The 22,460-nt window shown below is 26.5% G+C and overlaps 1 protein-coding gene across 3 annotated transcripts in view; it reads left to right on the top strand.

Moving 5' to 3' along the window:
• The window catches only part of LOC101235301 (transmembrane protein 145), a 49,841-nt gene that overhangs the window by 19,095 nt on the left and 8,286 nt on the right, over nt 1-22,460 (top strand). For all 3 annotated transcript variants that reach the window (XM_065788404.1, XM_065788406.1, XM_065788407.1), the window contains exons 6-14: nt 6,102-6,180; nt 6,284-6,355; nt 6,505-6,573; nt 6,674-6,754; nt 6,920-6,998; nt 7,262-7,355; nt 10,722-10,796; nt 15,578-15,675; nt 20,069-20,128. In XM_065788404.1, coding sequence (XP_065644476.1) covers nt 6,102-6,180; nt 6,284-6,355; nt 6,505-6,573; nt 6,674-6,754; nt 6,920-6,998; nt 7,262-7,355; nt 10,722-10,796; nt 15,578-15,675; nt 20,069-20,128 — 707 coding nt within the window. The remainder of the gene's footprint in view (nt 1-6,101; nt 6,181-6,283; nt 6,356-6,504; nt 6,574-6,673; nt 6,755-6,919; nt 6,999-7,261; nt 7,356-10,721; nt 10,797-15,577; nt 15,676-20,068; nt 20,129-22,460) is intronic.

The following is a 22,460-nucleotide window of genomic DNA, read 5'->3' as shown; positions in this document are numbered from 1 at the left end:
TTAAATCTCTTGATGAGTTGACAGAAGCTTTGCTAAAAATTCTTGCACTAAAAATTCTCAAACAATTGATGATAAGAAGTATGTAGCTACTGTTTCTACCAGACTCATCAAAGCAGGTGAAGAATTTTATAAAAATCACCCTTAAACAAAGTTTTGTTTTGCTGCAATCAATCAAGAATTTGGACTGTTTTGATAATAACTTATTAATCAGGCAGCCATCAAGTCCGATTTTAATGTTAATCTTTCATAAATCATGCAATTAGCAAGTCTGATGTTTATGTGAAGAGTATGTAAGCAGCATAAACATAACTTGTTTATTTATGAGTGAGTTTTGGTATTTGGTCTCGCAGTTTAATAATCTTTAAAAAAACTTATTAGAAAATTTCTTTTTTAATAAATTTTTGATATTTTTAAACCATAAATAGCCAGAAAATGAGTATTATTTTTAGAAAAACAATCTGCTATATTTACATTGTGGCAAGAAAAATGTTCTATGCATTAATTAGCATAAAATTCAATATTTCAGCTTAAACATTTTAGAATAAGATAAAAAAGAAGGAAGAAACTGGAAGTGTGGTCCATGAAAAATGATTAGGATAAAGTCAAAAATTATCTGCCACTAAAAAATTACAACTGCTAGTAAAAATATCATTTATTAACTGCTTTGGAATTAACTCATACTTTGAATAATTCTTGAGGAGCTCTGATATCTGTGACAAGAGTTACGAGGCAATTGATAGAAGCAGGGCTTTGTTGCAGAATAGCTGTTAGGAAACCATTCCTATGGCCCCAAAATAAATAAAAAAGACTTGAGTGAGCATATAAAAAATAAAGACTACATGAAAAATAGAACATGGATGACTGGAAATGTGTTTTTTGAGCTGATGAGTCAAAGCTTCAAATCTTCTGTTCCAAGAGGAGATCGTTTGAGTAAAGAAGAGTTGGTGAGCAGATAATGAAACAGTGTGTATTTTCAACTGTGAAAGATTGTGGGGGTAGTGTTATGATTTAGGGTTGTTTTGGTGTGAATAACACCACAGGTAAAATTATATTAAATGAGGGAATAAAATTAAAAGAAGTGTATTTGGACATTATAAAGTTAAAAAAAAATTATGCCATACCTTGGGGAAGTCAAATTATGGGGAGCAATTCATTTTTCAAGAAGATAAAAATCTGAAGTATTCTTCAAAACTTTGTAGAAATTATTTGAGTGAGTTAGAGAATGATTAAATATTAAATAGAATGGTTTGACCTCCCTAACCACTAGATTTCTCTCCTCTCAAAGTTTTATAGGATGATTGGAAAAAGAAATGTCAAAAAATAATGTCTAATAATGCAAAAGATATGTAGAAAAAACTTAGTGAGTGCTGTCAACTTTGTAAATGGAGTAAACTTGACTTTTATGTAGAATACCAAAAATATGTAAAGCGGTTATTGATGCTAATTGTGGTTACATAGATAAGAATAAATTAAAAAAGTAATTTGATGGCAGTAGGCTATAAGATAGTTGATAATGTTAAAGTTGTTTATAAAAAAATTTGTTTTTATGGTAACATTTTGATACCAGTTCATTTCTTTTGATTAATTACCAGTTGTTTTTATTTAATTTTACATTATATATATATATATATATATATACACACACACAACCCTCGGAATTAGGTTTGGCATTCGGCAATGTTGACCTAACTGCCGACCATAAAGTGTTGAAGTCTGCAATTTTTTGCCAACTTCGTTTCGATGTTTTATGGTAAGACCTTTGTATCGAATTTTTCTTGCCGACCTGATGTTGACTTCTAAAAGATTGAGGTGGGCAAATTATTGCTGACCTCAATTTTCCTAATTCTGAAGGTTGTATATATATATATATATATATATATATATATATATATATATATATATATATATATATATATATATATGTATATGTATACATATATATATACATACATACATACATACATACATACATACATACATACATACATACATACATACATATATTTGCAGTCAGAAAATTTAAATGAAATAAATTGTAAAAGGCCAAAGCTAAAATAAAATCTGTTTTTAAAAAGCAATGCATTTATTATTTAAGATAAAAAATCAAATTGAGATATTATAAAGCTAAAGATATTATAAAGTTAATGATAGAATAAAGTAACATACTCCGAGTATTTCTTTGGAGTATGTTCTTTATTTTCAAGCAGTTTTAAAAGTGGATTAAGTCTAAATCTCTTCAGCCAATCATTATCGCAATAATTTAGATCTTCCTATATTTATGAACGGTGATGTACTTGACAAGTCATCTACCCTTCATCTTCTAGAATTAATTCTTACTTCTGATCTTTCTTGGAAACCGTATATCAAATCTGTTGCATAATTAGCATCTGCTAAGGTTGTATCTCTTTATCGAGCTCAACACTTTCTTACTTCGGATTCTATTCACTATTTCTATAAATTTAAATTCTGGCCTTGTATGGAATACTGTTGCCATATCTGGGGCAGATCTTCTAATGATGCCCCTTCTCTTTTAGAAAAGGTGCAAAAATGCATTGTAAACATAGTTGGACCTGCTTTAGCAGCCAACTTCCAACCATTATCACATCGTCATAATGTTGCTTCTCTTTCTCTTTTCTACAAATACTTTAATGGGCAATGCTCTAAAGAGCTAGCGTCTCTTGTACCATCTACTAAAATTTATTCTTGCGTTACTCGTCATTCAATTAAGTCTCATCCTTTTTCTGTGACTGTTCCTAAGTGCTCCAAAAACTCCTATTCATATAGTTTTTTTTCTCGAACATTTCTTTCCTGATTCATATAATTTGCAATCCTTTAAGTTGTCTGTCAATCATTATCTTGCTCCACAATCTTCATCTTTTCTCTTCAAGTAACTTCCAACTCTAATAGTGGTTGCTTGCAGCTTTGTTGGAAGCAAAGATGTAAAAAAAAAACAAAAAAAACTTCAATTACAAAGACAAATTATTAAACAAAATAGCGATAGCATGATTTATCATAAAAACTTTGTAATGTTAAAATTAAATTATTCTAAATTGTGTTGGACTGATTTAATCAAGTTATAAAAGTTTTCTATATTGAAACAATATTTCGACAATAGCTAAACTAAACTAAAATAATGGTGAAGGGTGGAAGGTCAAAGTTTTAATATTTATATAAAGGATGTACCTTAAATTATTTTTTATCAAGGTTGTTTCTTTATGCTCAAACATTCAGTTTTTTTTTTTTTTAAAGCTGCTTAAGGAGTATACTCCCCCATAAATTAAAAAACTAAAGAATTAGCTAAACTAAACTAAAATAATGGTGAAGGGTGGAAGGTCAAAGTAGAACTAAAGAAAAAACTAAAGAATTGGAAAAAATGAAAGTAGTAATAGTAAAAATAATAGTAAATAATAATAATAGTAAAAAGTAGACATGCTCAAAATATTATAATTCTTTCAATTTAAATATAAAAAACAATCTTATCATCTATTGATGATAAAGGTAAACATTTTTAAATTTAAAAACAAAATAAAATAAAAACTAATATAAAATATATAGAGTATGAAATAAATAGAGTAGATTGAAATATAGGATATAATAGTGATAAAAATGTCTATTCTTTTGTTGCAAAATTATTCAATAAACTTTATTCAAAAAAATTTTTATCATGTTGTAGAGAACTGTTTTTATAAATAAAATGATATAAAATTTGAATAAATAAAATAAATTTTTTTTGTGGATAAATTTTTAAGTTTTTGACAATGTAATAATTTAAAAAAAAATAAAAAATATGGTGATAAAACTCTTGTGAGTTAAAGTTGCTATCATTGAACTTAAAATTTATCTTTTTAAAATTTTTATGGTCAAGAATCTTTTTTTTAAATTAAATTTGCTTTTTCCTTAAGGATGTTATGAGTTTAAAACTGTGAATTATGGGGTTATGTATTATATATAATGAAATACGCTGATTAACACTTGTTTAATTCTTGTTAAATGCAGTTTTTAATAATTAGTAAAGTTATTGAATTGTAGATTTTGGTTGTAGGGCATGTTGTTCTTATTTACATCTAAATATTAACTTGTTAATATTCTTATCAGCTTGTATTCATCATGCATTCTGCATTCATGTAAATGTTTGTTGCCATGTTCAATAAGTTGGGCACAAATAAAATCAACAGTTGATGCAGAGTTAAAGTTCAGAGTTTTGATCAGTCAAAATTCCAAATTTCTAACATGTTTGAAAAACCATTGTCTTAATATTAGCCATCATTATTCTAATCACCAGAGTTTATGCTAGTGCCACCACAAACATTGCCATGGCAATCAGCACCAGTAACCACACTATCTCAACAACTTTTCAGTTCTAGATTTATTAGGCTGTAGTTTAAGTTGCTATGTTCTGTTGCTAAGTTCTGTTGCTATGTTCTGTTGCTAAGTCCAACTTTAAGATTATAATTTTTAATTGACATAATTTAAAAGTAGCTATGTAATGTGTATGTATATGTACTCTTTTAGTGCGTTTTCCAATGCAATTTAAATTCCTCATACATTGAACTGATCATTTATAATTTTCAGCTAAATGCTGTCAAGACAAAAAAAAACATGATACATTTACGCAATGTTAATCATTATTAAAAAAAAGCTACTGATGTTTATAAAAATAAAAACTCACTTTAGTTTTTAATTTCATGCATAATTATATATATCTAAACCAATCAAATCAATTATACCAATTATATAAATCTTGTAAAGGTGACAGCTGCTGTAGCAAAAGATAATGAGTTTAGTGAAAATTAAATTGAGTTCATTTTTACACAAAAGTTAGAGTAGTTTAATTGTGCCATTTAAAGTATTGATAATAAACAACAATCTTTCATTCAATCTTGCAACCTCTGGATTTTTATTTAGTTCTAAATATGCTTTGAAATTACATCATCTAATACAAGCGAGGAAAGTTTTTGTTATTAACTAAATAACTGATTATTTTTTTACTTAGTATTTTTTTAAAAAAAAGCAATGTATTAAGGTTGGATTCAAGATTCCTGTTTTTTGTTGGACTAAAGATGCATTTTTTGAAACAAAGTATATCAGGCTGCTTAGTATGCTGATTTCACACGATAGTTCTTAAAAGCACCACTGCTAACAACTTTTCCTGGGGTGAATTTAGTTGCAATCGTGCAATATTTAACTAAACTGCCTCTAGCACTTCTATCAAAAAATTCTGAAAAATTATTTGTGATCTCTTGCAGAATACAATAATGTTCATGCTCTATGTGATGAAACACTAAATAATAATACAAGAGAAATAAACTAAATAATACAAGAGAAGAAATTGCAAAAAAAAAAAACAACAACAAGTATTTTAAAATTAAACATAGGAGAAAACTATTGTTTGCCAATATTAAAAAAAAAGTTATGGCAAGTGTCATGGTGTATGGTTAGTTATATATTATGATACAACTATTGTTTGCCAATGTTTAAAAAAAAATATGGCAACTGTCATGATATATGGATAGTTATGTATTATGGTACAACTATTGTTTACCTATGTTAAAAAAAAAAGTTATGGCAATTATCACGGTATTTGGTTAGTTATATCATGATACAACTAGTTGGATGTTTATTTGACAAATAAGTTTATCTGTATCAAAAACAAAGTGGATGCAAGTTAGGTCCAGGTAATTTTTTAAATTTAATTTATTTAATCATGTGTTGTGTTGTGAATGTATTTTTGAAGAAATGTGTTTTTTATGGTTAAAAATTATTAGACTTTTTTTAGGTTCATAGTTTTTTTTTCTTTTTTAGATTCTCGACAATTTGAGATGCCATGTTGAATGTTTTTTTAGTATTTCTGAAGCAACTCTCTAAAATATAAAGAAATAATTTTTGAATGCACTATGCATTCATACATCTTTAAAATAAATGAGTACTTAAACACACTCACAAATGTTGTACCAACCTTGCTGTATTAAATTGGAATTTGGACCAAGGCATAGATTTTGGTCCAATTTCAGGTCATTTCTTGGATCTTGTTTATAAATTTACCTCTAAATACAATTTTTTTTTTTATCTTTCTGCATATAAGTTATTTTATTTTCTTACAGGGACTTTCTCTAAAGTACTCTTTAGAGATGACTAATGGCAACAGTTTTTGGACAAAACAATTTTCTGCTGATGAAGCAAGTGAGTTTTCAATAAATAAAATTTGAAATTTTTTTTATTAAAAATATTATTTTTCTATTTAATTAGTTGTTATTTTTATAAAAATATTTATTAAATTGTTTAGATATTTTACAGACAGAGATATTGTTTCTAATTCTATCTATATTAGTGTTTTTACTAACTATCTTTTTTGCTTGTAAGTAAATTTTGTTTCTTGCTCTTACTTATGTCTAATTGTTTATGCGATTGTTTTCTTAGGTGGATTTATTTATCCAAATTTTTTTCTTTAAAGGAATTGTTTTTGTATTCATTACTTTAGTGATGTTTCTTTGTTCTTGTTTGTAGTTTTATTACGCCGACGTCAATTACTTCATACTACATACAAAATGTTTCTTGGCATCACATTTTTTGAATGTATGCTTGTTAAACATCATTCTTTTATTTTTATTGAAGCTTAATTTTCTTGGTTATGTATCAAAATATTTTGACCTGTTATTTGTTTGTTATTTTTTAGTAGTTTCAGTTATTTTCAATGTTAGTTATTATACCGGTTATGGTTTTAGTGGAAAGCCTCAAGAAGGTTTACAAAATTTTGGTATAGTGCTTTATTCATGTTTTTAAAAACATTTTTTCAAAATTTATTTATTATTTTTATAATCTTTACCATAGTTGTAGACTGCAAAACAAGTTTGTAGACTGTAAACCAAGACTGTAAAACAAGTCAAAAGAAAAACTCATCTTTTAAGTTTTGTCTATTTAGCAAGAGGAATGCATTGTGTTGGTGATCTTATTTTCGTTGTTCTTTGCATTTTGCTTGGAAAAGGTTTTACTGTAACAAGGTTTTTCAAAATTGTATTTATTAAATGTAATTTATTTTAATTGTCTTTTTAATGTAATGACTTGATATAAAATGATAGGAAAGATTATTTTTTTATGTATTTATAAAGCTATTGTTAATTTAAAAACTTTCATTATAATTTAAAACTTATAGAAAGCTTAATAGTTGTTTATATAAATAGATTTAATATATCTTTTTTTTAAGCTATTGTTTATTTATCAGTTGTTTGCGTTATTTTCGTTATAGCATAAACATTATTTTTAGAGGGAAGATCAGTTCTCTTGGGCAAGTTAAACTATCTGTTTTTACAACATTATATGCTATCACTTACATAGTATTATTTATCTATCAAACTAAAGTTAGTTTTTATTTTTAATTTACTATTAATTGGTTTTTAATGTATTTGTTTGTTTTGGTTTGTATTTCATGTCAGAAAGTGTAATAGTAGTGATAAAGAAAACATGTCTTAAGCATGGTCGTGTCTTATACATGGTCTTGTCTTATGCATGGTCATGTTTTATGCATGGTCATTTCTTATGCATGGTCATGTCTTATGCATGGTTTTAATTAATTCCTGTTTTTTTGTAGTACAATGTTCAAATTAAGATTATTCTTTTTTTCAAACTAAAAATTCTTAAATGATATTTTGAGTTTCAAAATTATATGGACTTTACGCCAAGTTTGTTATTTTTCAAGTTGAAACAAAAATGATATTTATTAATAATATACTATATAAAATATTTTTTAGATAAACTGCGAAGTTTTGTATAAGTGTTTATTAAGAACATCTTAATTTGATTACAAATTTTTTAGTTTATCATTATTTTATACTTACATTGAATATTTTATATAAATTTTAACATACCTATTTTTTTTTTTTTTTTAATTGCTCACAGAGCCTCTTACAAAGAGGTCCTGCAACAAATGTTGTCTGTATGAAGGTGTCAATTAGCATTAGTCATAAATGCCTGATTCAAAAGAACAAAATCTAAAAGTAAAATATCTAAAGCTTCTCTTAATTTTTGGTTACAGTGCCAAGTGAATTGAATAATGTTTGCGTTAAATAGGTAATAACAAAATAACTGATCTTCTCAAATATTTTATCTAAAATATATCTAAAATCATTTTTGTTAGTATAATGAAGATTTTAACATATTTTTAACAGTAGCAAAAGTTTCTAAAGATTATATAGTAGATAAATTGATTGATGTTGATGCCCTAGTGAAGAATGAGAGATGCTTTAATAAAGGACGAAAGATGGCATCAATCAAGCTTAGATAATCAAACCATTTCTGCATTCTATCTTCATTACTGTCATCATTGATTCATAAAGTAAGGTTCATCAATGATTCATAAAGTAATCAGAAAAATAAACAAATTACTAATAATTACAGTCTTCAATATTAATCTTCAAGATGAATAATTTATTTAAATTGAATAAATTTAATTATATAATACTTATATTAATTTTTAATGAACAAATATTTACAATATTAAAAATGTATGCATACTGTATAGATAATGTAACTAGAATGCTTCTTAACTTCTCAACATGAATACATAACTACTTTTTTGTAGCTTTTTTTTCTTCATTCATTTCACTCATTTTTTTAATAATGTAAATTTATAAAATTTAAAATTTAAGATAACAATAGCTTAAAAAAAAGTTAAAAAAATTCTTTAAAAAGCCTTAACAAAAACCAAGTTTAAAAAAAATATTTTTAACTCATTTTAAACGAGTTTCTAACAATAAAGCAAAATTATAAAAGAATTCATAAAACCAAAATGTAACAATACGTAAAACATGGAGCAGTATATAATAGGGTACATCGTTATTTCAAAATTTTTTATTTTTAATTTGACGGATAATTTTTATGGTGCCACTATATGTGAATAATAATGATTTGAAAAATTTTTTACCTATGCGGGAGTGCAGTTTTCTGAAAGGTAAAATATGAGCGAGCACATGTTTACTGGTGATGTTTTTTAAAAGTTTCATTTAATCATTAAATGGGTAGCACAAGTATATTTTCATATGTAATATAAAATAAAAGTGAAGCACAGTATTATTGATGACCATGTCATAAAATAACAATGTTGTGACTGCTGAAAAGACAAGATAAGGAAATCCTAAACATTGTCACACCATTTAAAATGGAGCTTATTTTGCCATATAGATATTATTTTGCATATAGAAAAAAATGAAAGCTTCTGCTGTGGCAATCTATCTGTTGTGGCTAGCCATCTGCTATAGCAAATATTTTTACACTTTGCTTTAGAAAGATTTATGTCAATTTGGTCTGTAGATAAACTTTATACCAACTTATAACAAAGAATTGCATCTGTCAACATTATTTAGGGAATTTTTTTAGGATGTTCAATCAAAGGTTCCAGTTGTTATATAGGTTCAAATATTTCAATTTTTTTTATACCATTAACTTTAGATATAGCTTTTGCAATAGGGCCAGTAAAACAATCCTTTGAATTAGATAAAACATGTAGTTTAACAGTTATATGCCTTAATAGTAATTTATTACAATGCAGCATACAAATAGACCAAAATAATTGTCTCCTGGTTAAATGTTCCAAATTTGATAGAAAATCTCCATCTTTTCCTGAACCTGTTATGGTGTTTGTACAATCGCCCTCTGATTTCTAAGGACTCATGGGTTGCTCTTAAAATCATCTAATTATGAATAACTATTATAGTTATATTGTCTGAACTTTAAATGATGTCATTCAAAGTCTGATTGTTTTAAATTTGTATGTCTTATATTTTAACATTTTTATTTTTATCTTTTAATGTACTTTACACCACTAATATATTTTTTTTTTTTTAAAAAGTTATTCACATTTTATAGCATATGGTAATATATAAAAAAAAATCTAAAAAGTTTCAGATTTCAATAATTCAAAAATTCTAACCCTCCTTTTATCTCAATTTTACCATTCCGAAAACTGCAATCCTACATAGGTAAAAAAAACTTTTTTTCAAATTTTTTTTCCCAAAGTCATTCCAATATAGTGGCACCATAAAAATTATCCACCAAATTAAAAATCAAAAATTTTGAAAGTGTGATATACTCAAGTATATAATGTATAAAACATAATTTAACATAAAATTTGAATGGTTTAAAAGATAAAATAATTTGTTGTTCTTTAAAAGTTAAAGAAAGAGAAACATGAATTTTAAGAATGTGCTCAGTTCAGAAAACTTGTATTTATTACTGAAAAATGTTTTTGTTTTTGGTAATTCATCCTCAAAATTTGAAATCTTAGAAATGTAAACATTAGGTCGGGTGAATAAAAACAAGCAATTGCTTTTACTCAGTATTTGCTCAGCTTTACGTAAACCAAAAAATTTGAGCAATTTTGCTTAAATCCTTATTCACGTAAAGCTGAACAATTTACTCAACGTTTTTGGAGTAAGCTGCTCAGCTTTATGTGAATGAAAATTTGTGCAATTTTGCTCAAAACTTTGTTTGCGTAAAGCTGAGCAATTACTCCAAAAGCGTTGAGTAAAAACAATTGCTTTTTTTTATTTTTCAGCCTATTAACTGAAAGAATTATGTTACAATACAAAAATATGAGTTTTATATTATTTACAAAAATAAGTTTTATATTTTATACAAATACATGAGTTAATATTATAACAAATATGAGTTTTATTTTAAATAAATATAGGTATAGAATATAATGCTTATGTATTTTTTTTTCTTTACAGTCTTTTGATCCAGGTTATGTTCTCTATTTGTATGAGAGTCCAGCAGGAGTTGGTGTATGTATGCTTAGAGTTATTGTAAGTGGAGATTTTTTATATTATATACTTTCAATTTCAGTTTATTTCAATTTCAAATAAAAAAAGATTCAAAAAAACCTTTAAAAATACTATTTTGCTTCACAAAAGCTGATTAGTGGAGTCATTGGGATGTCAGTCAATTGTTGCAAAAGTTTCATGTTCAGTATTGTAATGTAAGTTTGGTTGTGGGGAATAATTTTGATCCTAGTGGAATGGTGTGGGATCATAGTTAGAGATTATGGGGTATCTCCCCCAAAACACCTGATGGAAATTACCAATAGTTTTACATTTAATTTCCAAATATTGACAAAAATTGCATTTTGTCAATATTTGGAAAACCTTTATGATTAATTAGTATTATTAGGTCTAGTTGTGTGGGAAACTTTGGTACAAGTGAAATGATGTGCATTCATAATAGATGCCTCTCCATGGCCTTGGGATTAGGGATCCCAAGATCATGATTATCATCACAAGTGCCTTTGTCATACAGCAAGCAAACAAACTTCTGAGCTGCCTTTATTTGATATTTGAGCTGCCTGTAATTGATACTTGAGGAATCACCAAAACATCTTTTTTAAGCATTTTAAAAATTTGCTTAAAGCAACTTACCAAAAGTTATATAGACAAATTTGTCTCAAGTTCTATTTCTGATATTTCATCTGAGATAAAGTTGAATAATTCTGTCAAAATTTGACAAAAGTTTTTTTTGCCAATCTTTAAGAATTTTAGCAGCGCTTGTCTCAACTCTGAAACTGTCTCACTATGGCAACAACTGTTGCTTTGATTTATTTTTTTCTAGTCCTTTTATTTATATATATCCCACTAATCATCCATCGTCATCATCATCCACACTACACCCAGTTGAGGGAACCTTGCTATTACACACTAAAAAATAAAGGTAGAAATTTTTAGTTAAGGTAGGATATGTGATATACCCTTAGTAAGGTATAATTTTTTACCTTATAAGGTAGAATATTATACCTTTAAGTTAGAAAATTGTATGACAAATAATTGTTGTTAATATAATATTCTACCCTAAAAGGTAGAAAATTATACCTTACTAAGGGTATATCACATATCCTACCCTAAGGTAGAAATTTCTACCTTTTATTTTTAGTTTGTATATGTTTTAATTGTTGCTTTAAAGTTCTTTGTACATATTTCTCAAAAGGTTATTCTTGATAGATATTAGGATATCAGGTTTTGTGTAGGTGTTTAATTTTCAACTGCTAAACAGTGTAGGGAGGTAGGGTGATGATTCATGGTAAAAAAACTCCTTCAAGTCCCCCCCCCCCCCAAAAAAAAAAAAAAATTATGAACCCACAGAGCCCTAAATTTTAAACAGATGCTATTAACTCTGAAAAAAAACCCTTCCTATAACCACATTTTTTCACGTTTTTATTGGCATATGGAAAAGTGCTCAACACTCATATGCAAGGTAGTGAAAATTAAAAAAGAACATTGACAAAGTTTGCTATTTCTATGATTTTAGGTTTTTAAATTTTAGATTTTTATATTATGTTTTTTGTTATTATTGAATATTAAAAATTCAACTTGTTTTTATATTTTGGTACTTTCAACAATCTTTTTAAAGTATAGTATAAGCTCTTTATGTCTTCACAGAACATAATTTGTGCTTTTTAAAGCAATGACTATGTTCTTCACAGGTTATTTAAGGTCTCCTCTATCTGATTTTGTTATAGCCATACAGTTTTATATAAATTGAATATATCTAATGTGCATGAAGTAATTTGAAGATTGCACAAAGTTTGGTTTTTCATTAACACTAAGTGACTTATGCAGGCACATTTTTCATTAACAGTATCTTTTTTTGTTTATATCTATTATTTTATATACACTTTAAAGTTCTTTAATTCAATTTAATTTTCAATTCTCTCACAATCCACTTGCAATTCACCCACAATTCTCCCAGTTGTAGGAACCCTAATTTTTATTAAAAAATTAAATTATTTTTGGAAATAACACTAGTGTGACTGAAAACAATAATGATATTTGAAATACACTAAATACTGTTCTATTAAATTTAGTGGCAAAAAATATTTTCTCCAAAATGTTTCAGCACTTTGCAATGTTCTAGGGTTTGTAAATTTACCAACTTTTTTATTTACTGATAATTTGGTAAATCAAAATTGAAATACCAGTATATTAATAAATGTATTAATATCTATAGATTAATAAAAATATAACAATTTAATACCATTTTTATTAAAAAGCATTTTTTAAAAAGTAACTTTGTAAAAAGCTTAAATTAAAGATCTAATTTTAGTACAAATTGTTTATTGTTAATCTTTATTGTTATTTTCTTCTAAGACAGTTATTCTTTAATTCTTGTCTGTTTATTTTTTAATAAGATAAAATTTATCCCTCATATAAAAATCAGCATTTGGTTTAAAAGAAATAAGGTTGTTATTCAAATCTGAATCCGATTTATCATTTAGATTCCGCATTAGTTTACAAATTGCTTTCTACAATGTCAACAATTCTTTTAACAATTGCGGCTTTACTGCTGATATTACAATTACCGTAATTGTCTTTAACAGAAATAACCACATTAGGGCCTATTATATAGTGTATAACGTCTGAAAACATTGTTCTTCTCTTTTTAATGCAACTTATTTTTTTTTTAGTGAATGGTTAAAAAAGAGTTTTGGTTATTTTTTTAAGCATTGCACTAAGAAAATTAAACACCTACACAAAACCTGATATCCTAATTCATTTAGTATAAATTTTAATGTTAGATTGGCTACATATAAATAACCTTTTCAGTGTAGAGTGTTTCAATGGCCAACATAATAGGTTGCAAGCTTGATATTATATTTGAAAGTAATTTTACTTTGCTTTCATTAAAATTTATGTCCATTTTTAAATTTCTCAAATTTTTTAGAGCAGCATCTTTAAGTTTGAAAAATTTTACAGCAATAAACTACCCTATCTAGTTTTACAATTTATAATAAGAGAAAATTCTTTTCCTTGTTTTTTGAATGTATTTTAGCACTAGTTTATCATTCTTGGTTGGTGATTGTCTGAAAATTCTTATAAATTTTTGTAATTAAAGAATTTACTTCTGCGTTTTGTAGAAAAAGATAGATATGTCCTTTCATGGTCTACTTGGAAGTTTTCCAGTTCAATTTCTGAATAATTAGAATCAAAATTAACATTAAATATTACATTAGCATCACATTCATTAACATCATGTACATCTGTTTTACTAATATTATAAAGTACTTTTATTATTGCCAATTGTAGGCCATGTACAATACATAACTGATGGTTTTTATTAAGTAGCTTTACTGTTCTCTTATTAATGACAGCTCCATCTGATGTTATGCAGACAATATTTGACAAAGTTATATTAAACTCTTTTAACTCCTTTTTAATTAGTTCTGTACTTACCTCAGCAGGTGCAGATCCATGAATCCGACTCAATCCAAGATTCCAAAAATTACTGTCATTTCCATGAATAATAATATTTATATACCATCTAGTTTATACTAGTTTGGTAAATTCTTAAATCACCCTTATTTACGCACACATCCCAGCAAACATTCCCAAAACTTTTTTTAAGCACTTAAGAGAGCAAGAACTAGAGTGTCTTTAAATTGGCCAAATATTGAATTATATGAAGGTGGCTATGATGCACTTTAGACTTGTGTAACATTTTCTTTGATTTTACAACTTAATTCACTGAAAGATTTTTCAAATAACTTTTGCTCCATTTATCTGTGGTAAGACTAAATGCTTTTTTTATTTAGCTTATTTACTACTTTCCTTATTTTATCAGCATAATCCATTACTTTTTTTTAATGGTTTCGGACAATTTTGGTATCTCTATTTGCCCTTGCTTTCAATAGCATATTTAAATTTTCAGATGTATAAAATTTGTTGAAAGAAATGCCATCTTTTGCAATCATTCTTGAAAGTACAGCTTATAGAGATTCGTCATTTTTTTTTAAAAAAAAAAAAGTAATTTTTGATGCTACATCAATTGCTTGTTCTTTTGAATATTCTTCTATATTTTTTTTTAACACTTTAATTTTATGTTGACTCTTTTGACGGCCATTTAAACCACTAGTAATTCCACCTGCTGTTCTAATTCTTTTTGAGCATTGTTTACATACAGCTATATATCTTGTTTCTATATGTTTTTATATGGCTATACCTCTTATTTCTATATGATGATATTAATTCCAAACTTTTATCCATTAAAAGGTATTGTAGGTCTTTAGAATGAAATTAAAAAAAAATAATTTTCTTCAACTAGAAAAAATATCAGCAATTGAACAAATTTTATTGATTGATTTTGTAAAACAAGCCAACATATATATTATTTCAAATATTTTTAATTACAGTTGTTAAGTTTACTCACACGTTAAGTTAAAACAAAAGAATGTCTTACATTCCTAAGCTTTATAATGTTATTGACAAAAAAATGTATATAAATAATTTTTTAACTTTAATAGGGTGTTATTTATTATATAAAAATAATCAACCATTATGAGTTTAAGCAATCTTTACATATCAAAAAATCTAAAGTTTACCAGTAAAAAATTTGAACCAGATTTAACTATTTACCAGTAAACCAAAAACCGGTATTACAATCCCTACAATAAACATCTGGAAATAACATGTGCTTATGTAAATGTTTGTATACATGTGTTTATAAAACATTTGTGCATAAAATGAAATTGTATTAGCATCAAAATTTTAACCTTAATGTTTAAATTTTTACTTAGTGTAAATAATTATCTTTTAATTTCTAGGCATGGGTTTGGTTTTGCTATGGTATTTACTTCAGTTTAAAGAATTATCCTCATAAGCGTCTTTTTTACTATCCATTTTGGTTATTTTATACATTGTGGTATAATTTTTATTTTTAACTATCGATTTTTGTTATTTAATTCATTTAAATAAAACTTTTTTTTACTATTATATGATTTGTCTAATTTATTTATTGCTACTAAGAATACCATCTACATGTTTAAAAAAATGATTAAAAAGAACATAAGATAAAACTCAAATACAATGTGTTACCTAGTAAGTTTTTAATATTTAAATAAAAAAATCAGATTCTGATTGATTTTAATAACATTTTTCAACTGGATAACATTTTTTGTATTGAGTTGGCAATTATAACGTGTTGACAAACACTGTTTTTATAACATGTTGACAAACACTGTTTTTATAACGTGTTAAAACTACAAACATTTCAAAACTGCAACTGCAAAAGCTTTTTTAAAGCTATCTGTTATACAGCTTGGTTTTGATGTTTCAATTTTTGCATTAAATTTAAGATTGATAGAACACTTGCCATAAATTCTCTTGTTTTATGTTTTGCAAATAGTGTTGAACAATAGAAATTATTTTTGACAGACTATAACCCCAATCTTTGATATATTGAATTAAGTAAATCCATGACATCTCAGTTTCAATTGATAACACATTTTTATTCACACTTTTGTAATGATATTCTTATTTTTGATGATGTTTCAAAGCATTTTCAATATATTCTGTACTGTAGTTGTTGTTTGGCATTTTGTTAACACAGTTTCATTATTGTATTAGTTTAGATAAGATAAAATTTATATTAAATCAAAGTATTTAATGAAGTTAACATAATTGATTATTGTTTTATTAATTATTGACCGACTAAAGGTTGAAGGAATATAAAAAATGATCCAAAAATTAAAAAAAATTTTATAGTGTTATTTCACTTTACAATGGGTACTTTCATGAAACAAATGTTGGAAATGATAAAAAGTATTTTGGTTTGATGATACAAATAATTGAACTAGTGATAATCAGTATGGTGTAAGTTTAAAAAAAAATGTCAATATTAATGTTTACAAAGCATTATTTTGTTAAATTTGAGACTAGTGTAAGGTGTAAATTTATGCAAAGAAACTGGCAACTGTTTTTTATTTTAGTTTGTTGGAATTTCTCTACAGTTATTATAGTTAAACCTAAAAAATATCAAATTGAGGAAACCTTGACATACACCATTCTCATTTTCACCGACTCAACTGTCATTAGCATTTAGTATAATTTATAACTTAGTGTAATGTATAACTTAAAATAATGTCAATATCTAGCAGATCTTTTAAAAGCATTACAAATTTTATTAGCTCTAAGACTAAAAGAACTTTATTACATCTTTTAAATTAGAATTGTTAGTGTCAATAATCGCTTCTTGTTACTATTTAGCAAACCATTTAGTAAGTTGAGTGTCATTTGATAAGCTAATAAGTCAAATCATCATTTGTTTGTCAATCAATTGCTAAAAACAAGGCAGGTAATTACATTTATAGGCTGTATGGCTCCCCAATTAGACATTTGTGAATTTGTTTTAAATATGTCAATAATTTAATTAAAGGTATTTTAGGCCCCTGCGAATCAGCAATTTTAGTTTCGAATTAAATCTCAAATCAAAGCAGCACTTCATTTGCGAATCAAATCTCAAATCAAATCACAAGTTTAAGAAAATCCAAAGTTTTTTTTATCTCTATATTCTTACGATATACAATTACACAATTAGAATTTTATTTGAATAAGGTCTTTTTGTTACTTTTAACCTAAATTAACCATTCTGTGTTTTGCTCAGAAAGGCTAATGGGTTTATTTTTGATTACTCCTCCTCCCACAGAGTTAACTCTTTCTGATAAACAATTTTTAGCTATTACAGCAAAAAGATCAAGTGCTACTTTAGATAATAAAGAGAAAATGTTATGTTTGTTCTTCCAGTCAAGAATAGGACAATCTGAATGCCCCAATGTTTTCTCTTCGGTGTACACAGTAATTTCAAATTTTAGTTGCTGATCTAAAGTTCTTCTCTCTGGTACAGTACAATTTTTAGAAACATGTTCAAACATTTTATCTAAAATTTCATTGTTTCAGATGAGAAATTTGCCAAGAAATCTCTGTCAAGGTAAATATTAATGATTTAAATCGAAAGTCTAAGAAGGTAGCCATATGACAAGCGTCTTCCTAATTCAAACTTGATTTCCAACTGCATAATAAGATCATCAACAAATTTAATTATCCCTCTTTTATCCATTGAGCAAAGAAGATTTTTCAAAGTTTTAATGCACTGATAAACTAAGCTAAATCTCGCACTTTTTTCCGCACTTAGAATAGTAGTGGGTTTAGATACTGGATTTTAAATAGGAGTCACAATTGTTAATAATTGCACTTGCATTTCAGTTAGACAAATCAGTGGCACTTTCATACAGTTTTTTTTCTGTGTGCACTCAACTAGAGCAAGTTCTATAGAACCATGATTTTATTTAATCCATCCCAATAAGTTAGAAGTGCATTAAATTGTGTTTCCGCATCCATTAAAGGCTTTGACACAGATTTTTCTTGAGAAATCTGATTTGAGAGGTGTCCGACCAAAGAAAACTTTTTGAGAGGTGTCCGACCAATGATGAGTGAAAAAGCTATTTTATGAGCTTTGCTAATTAATGTCACAAGAATTGGTTGGTTGTGGATAGCTGATTTTATGCAAAGTCAGAGTTTATGAGCACAGCAGCCTAGCTAATCAATTCCAAAAAGTTTAAGTACGCACTGCATAGTAGGCGTATTGTCAGTTGTAGCTTTTAAAATATTATCTGAAGAAAAATAATTTTCTTATTATTTCTTCAGTGGAAATAGCTTTGTGACAAGCATTCATTATTTCCAAATTTACAACTGATAAACAGCATGATTCTAAAACCCACGAGGATAAAATATAGTGACAAGTAGAAGCAAAAAAGTTATTGCCATTGTCGGCCTTAAAGTGATCAAAAGTGATGCTAGGTTTGGAGATAAAATAGCTTACAACAAAAGTATAAAACTGTTGTTTTATACTTTTTTATAAGCTATTATCATTGATAATATCATATAAAATCATATATATCATATAGATCATTAACCATATCATCAAAATTTCGAGATAAAGTGGTGTGGTGGATGATAATGCCCTTGGGTTTACACCGAGCACAAATTGATGAAGCAAGATTTTTATGGTCATGTTTTAAATAGTTCCATAGATGAGATAAAGTTCCAGTTTTTTGAACAGAATACTTTTTATTGCAATTTTTCTGTTTGTAATGCCAAAAAAATCCTTTTTTTTCATTAATTTTTCATGCACTGTGATTTTTCGGAAGACATTTTTTAGCTTGAAGTGAAATAATTATTTCCAATTTGTAGCACTCAAAATTATTTAAGTTTAAAAATTCTTTAAGCAAAAGCGAAGTTGAAGCAATATTATAGATGTTTAACTATACAGTTTACGCATTACTAATTTGCGCTCAGCTCTGTTAAATCCCTATTTGGCAATTAGTTTTATTAAATTTGTTTACAGCTAAATTTTTCAATATGTGTTAATATTTTAACTACTTTTTAACGCAGTATGTATGAAAACAAACAACAATAAAAGATAAAGAAATTATTTGAAAACTCAAATTATTTTTTTCAAATTGAATTTCGAATCGAAGCGGCAATTGATTTGCAGGGCCCTAGGTTATCAATATATTTTTTTGTTTAACATTTTCCAGCTGTTACAAGTTGTAAGCAGCCATGATGTAGTGTTTAGAGTTCTGGCTTCAGAACTGGAGGTTCGTTGTTTGAAGCTGGCTCTGGCTATATATGCATCATTGGTGAGGAAAGAGGCATGAACTTCCTGGTTAAATGCTTTTCCACAGTGATCTGTGATAAGACCATTAGTACTTCTTTAGAGCACCTAAATATCTGATTAAAAAAGTATTTAATCAACTTTCATAAATTTATATATCTGAAATTAAAATAATAATACAATTTTTTTTAAGTAAAGACTTTAGGCAGTAATAATAAAAAGTTTAAGCAATAGTAATTGATTGTATTGATCAAGGTACTCATCTTTTAAATTATTTTAATAATTTTGAGATTTTTTTAGTTATATTATTTGGTCAAATTCATATTATATTAATTAAATTTACAATAAACTATTATAATTATGTAAGAATAAATTGCAAGTTTAAAGTAATGTAGTTTTTGAACACTCTTTAATGATAATTTAAAATCAATCTTATAAAAAAACTGTTTATAGTTAAACAAATTTTATTCAAAAAAAATGTAATCAAATTTTTTATAAGTTCTTTATAAACAAAGTTTATTATAAAATAATACATATGTTGAGTTTATAAATTTGCTACAAATAATAATTAAAAAGGGATGAAATTAAATTTTTTTTTTATAACATGAGACTGAAATATTTAAAAAAATTTGTTTGTAAACAGGTTTCTAAGTGGACCCTTGGTGGTTTTGTTGGCGTCATATGTTTTCGAACCATACATGAGGTTATTTTTTATAGAGTATAAATATATTTTTCATGATTATGTTTGTTAAGTTTTCATAAAGTTAAAAAGTTTAAATTATGTATACTATGGCTGCCCACAAGACTAACTTTTTTTAAGAACAAAGCTAAATTGAAGGTTTTTCCATTCTTTTATTATACTGTTTAAAAGTGTGTGAGTTTGTGTGTTACCTATACTTAGGTATTGTAACTTTACTTGTAGATTGGATCTCTGTGATAACATATGCAAAATATTTTTTTTTTCTACAACCCTAACATTCCTCTCAATGCAGCTGAAATTTGTATATTCCATGCTTCTAATTGATAGAACATAGTTCACTCAAAGTATATTTCAGTATAAGAAATATTTTTATACAACTATATCTTTATACAACTTTATAAAGAACTGTTATATTAGCTATAGCTTTCTAGAATTTTCTTGAAATTTCTAAAATTTTCTGAAATTTCCAGAATGTTCTAGAACTTTCCAGAATGTATTGGTACCTTCCTGAACCATCCACTTTCTCGAACCTTACAAAAATTTGTGAAAATTTCTAGAACTTTCTGGTGGTTTCTAAAATCTTCTTGAACTTTCTGAAATCTGTATAAATAAAGATTATTTTTGCACACATCTAGTTCATTTTAAAGGAATGTGCCTAAAGTCCCCCAAAGTAAAGAGAATGATATAAAAATGGGGTCAGATTTTTTTTGAGTAAAACAAAGTAATAAATATATACCAAGAAAAACTAAATTTGTTGTTTTACTCAAAGCTCACCATCTCCATGTTATTTAGTTTCTTTAAGTCTTTAAAATATACACCACAATCTACAGACTTTATAATTTATTCAAGCACATTTAATCTTAAAGAGTTCTGGTATATGATTTTTTTTTTAAATCAAATTTTTTTTTTTGAATTAATATTATTTGTTTTTTTTTAAATTATCATACAATTGATGATAAGCAATTATTATCAATTGAATGACTTTCATTTAAATTTTATAATAAGCTAATCAAAAGAATGTTTTTTTTATCAAGCTCACACTTTTAACCAAATAAAAACAAGAATTTTATGATACACTCTTAAATATAATAAATATATAAAAAAGATGTTGATATTCTTGTTATATGTCCTGAATCTTTTCCTTTTATGTAAACAATGTGAACTTTTTTTCTAGTTTATCTAAGCCATTTATTGCTATGACAATTTTGTTCTCCTATTGAAATGACAATTTACAAATTCGTAAATTTTTAATTAATAAATGATTTTTGGTAAGCGGCATCATTTATTAGAGATATTTGCCAAATTCTTTAATTTTTAGTTAGAAAATATTTATAGAATTTACATTTAACAAATTTACAAACAGTTTTTTTATTAATTAAAGGAATAATTAATGTTTTATGGCAATAATCCAAGAGGTGGCGATTAAAAGTGTTATTGTGTTGCAGGGTGTGTTAACAAACATATTTATCATTTCCTAATTTATGTTGTATTGGGCAAGTATTTTACATTAAAACCGGTCTATTAACATTACAATTCAAAAAACCAAGTTTTTTTGATTAAAAATAGATAATGAATGTATACAATTTAACATGTTTCAACTTGTCATCAACTTGTTTCTCCACGCAGCGCCCTTGTTCATCGAGGTTCATGTTTCAGAGTTACAGAGTTGAGAGAGGGTTATAACCACAATTAAGTAGCCTCCTTGTCTGTAGTGGCCTTCTGGGCCTTGGGGAGGTAAATTAACGAAACAAAAAAAAATGTAGCTACCAGGAGATTTTAAAGTTTTATTTAAAAATTTTTCTTTTTAAATTTAAGATTAAATATTTAAAAAGTTTTAGACAATAATACAAATTAAAATGTTATAAAGTGAAAACAAATCACAAGTTATATAACAGATAGAATTATTATTGACCCCTATCAACATAATTCCTGGGCCAATAATCTATGATATAGCTTGGGCTCCCACTCCCATTGGTCAATATTTGATAATTTTACTATTTTAGGTTCAAAATATATTACAATTATATAAAGATAAACAATGTCTTTTTTTAAAGATATTATACACAACAAAGTTTGATAAAGTTTAACTAAAAACTGCGGTTGTCTCTTTTGTAATATTTGGTACAGTGTGCATATATGCAAAGCAATTCTATTTGAAGAAAAGCCATAAAGTGGATTTGTTTTCTACAAACCAATTGTTTTCCACAACACTTGTTGGATGATCATTCTTTTTTACAGTGCAAAGGTATTGCTGGTCCAACAATTTTGCTAAGCTTGAGCAATTTGTACAATTTGTATGAAGAACTAACTTTTCTGCTCAAACTCCAACCAATGA

This window comes from Hydra vulgaris, chromosome 01 (genome assembly GCF_038396675.1).
Source record: "Hydra vulgaris chromosome 01, alternate assembly HydraT2T_AEP".
Lineage (NCBI taxonomy): Eukaryota > Metazoa > Cnidaria > Hydrozoa > Anthoathecata > Hydridae > Hydra > Hydra vulgaris.
The sequence above is the reverse complement of the archived record's forward strand: the minus strand, read 5'-3'. Positions and strand labels throughout refer to the sequence as shown.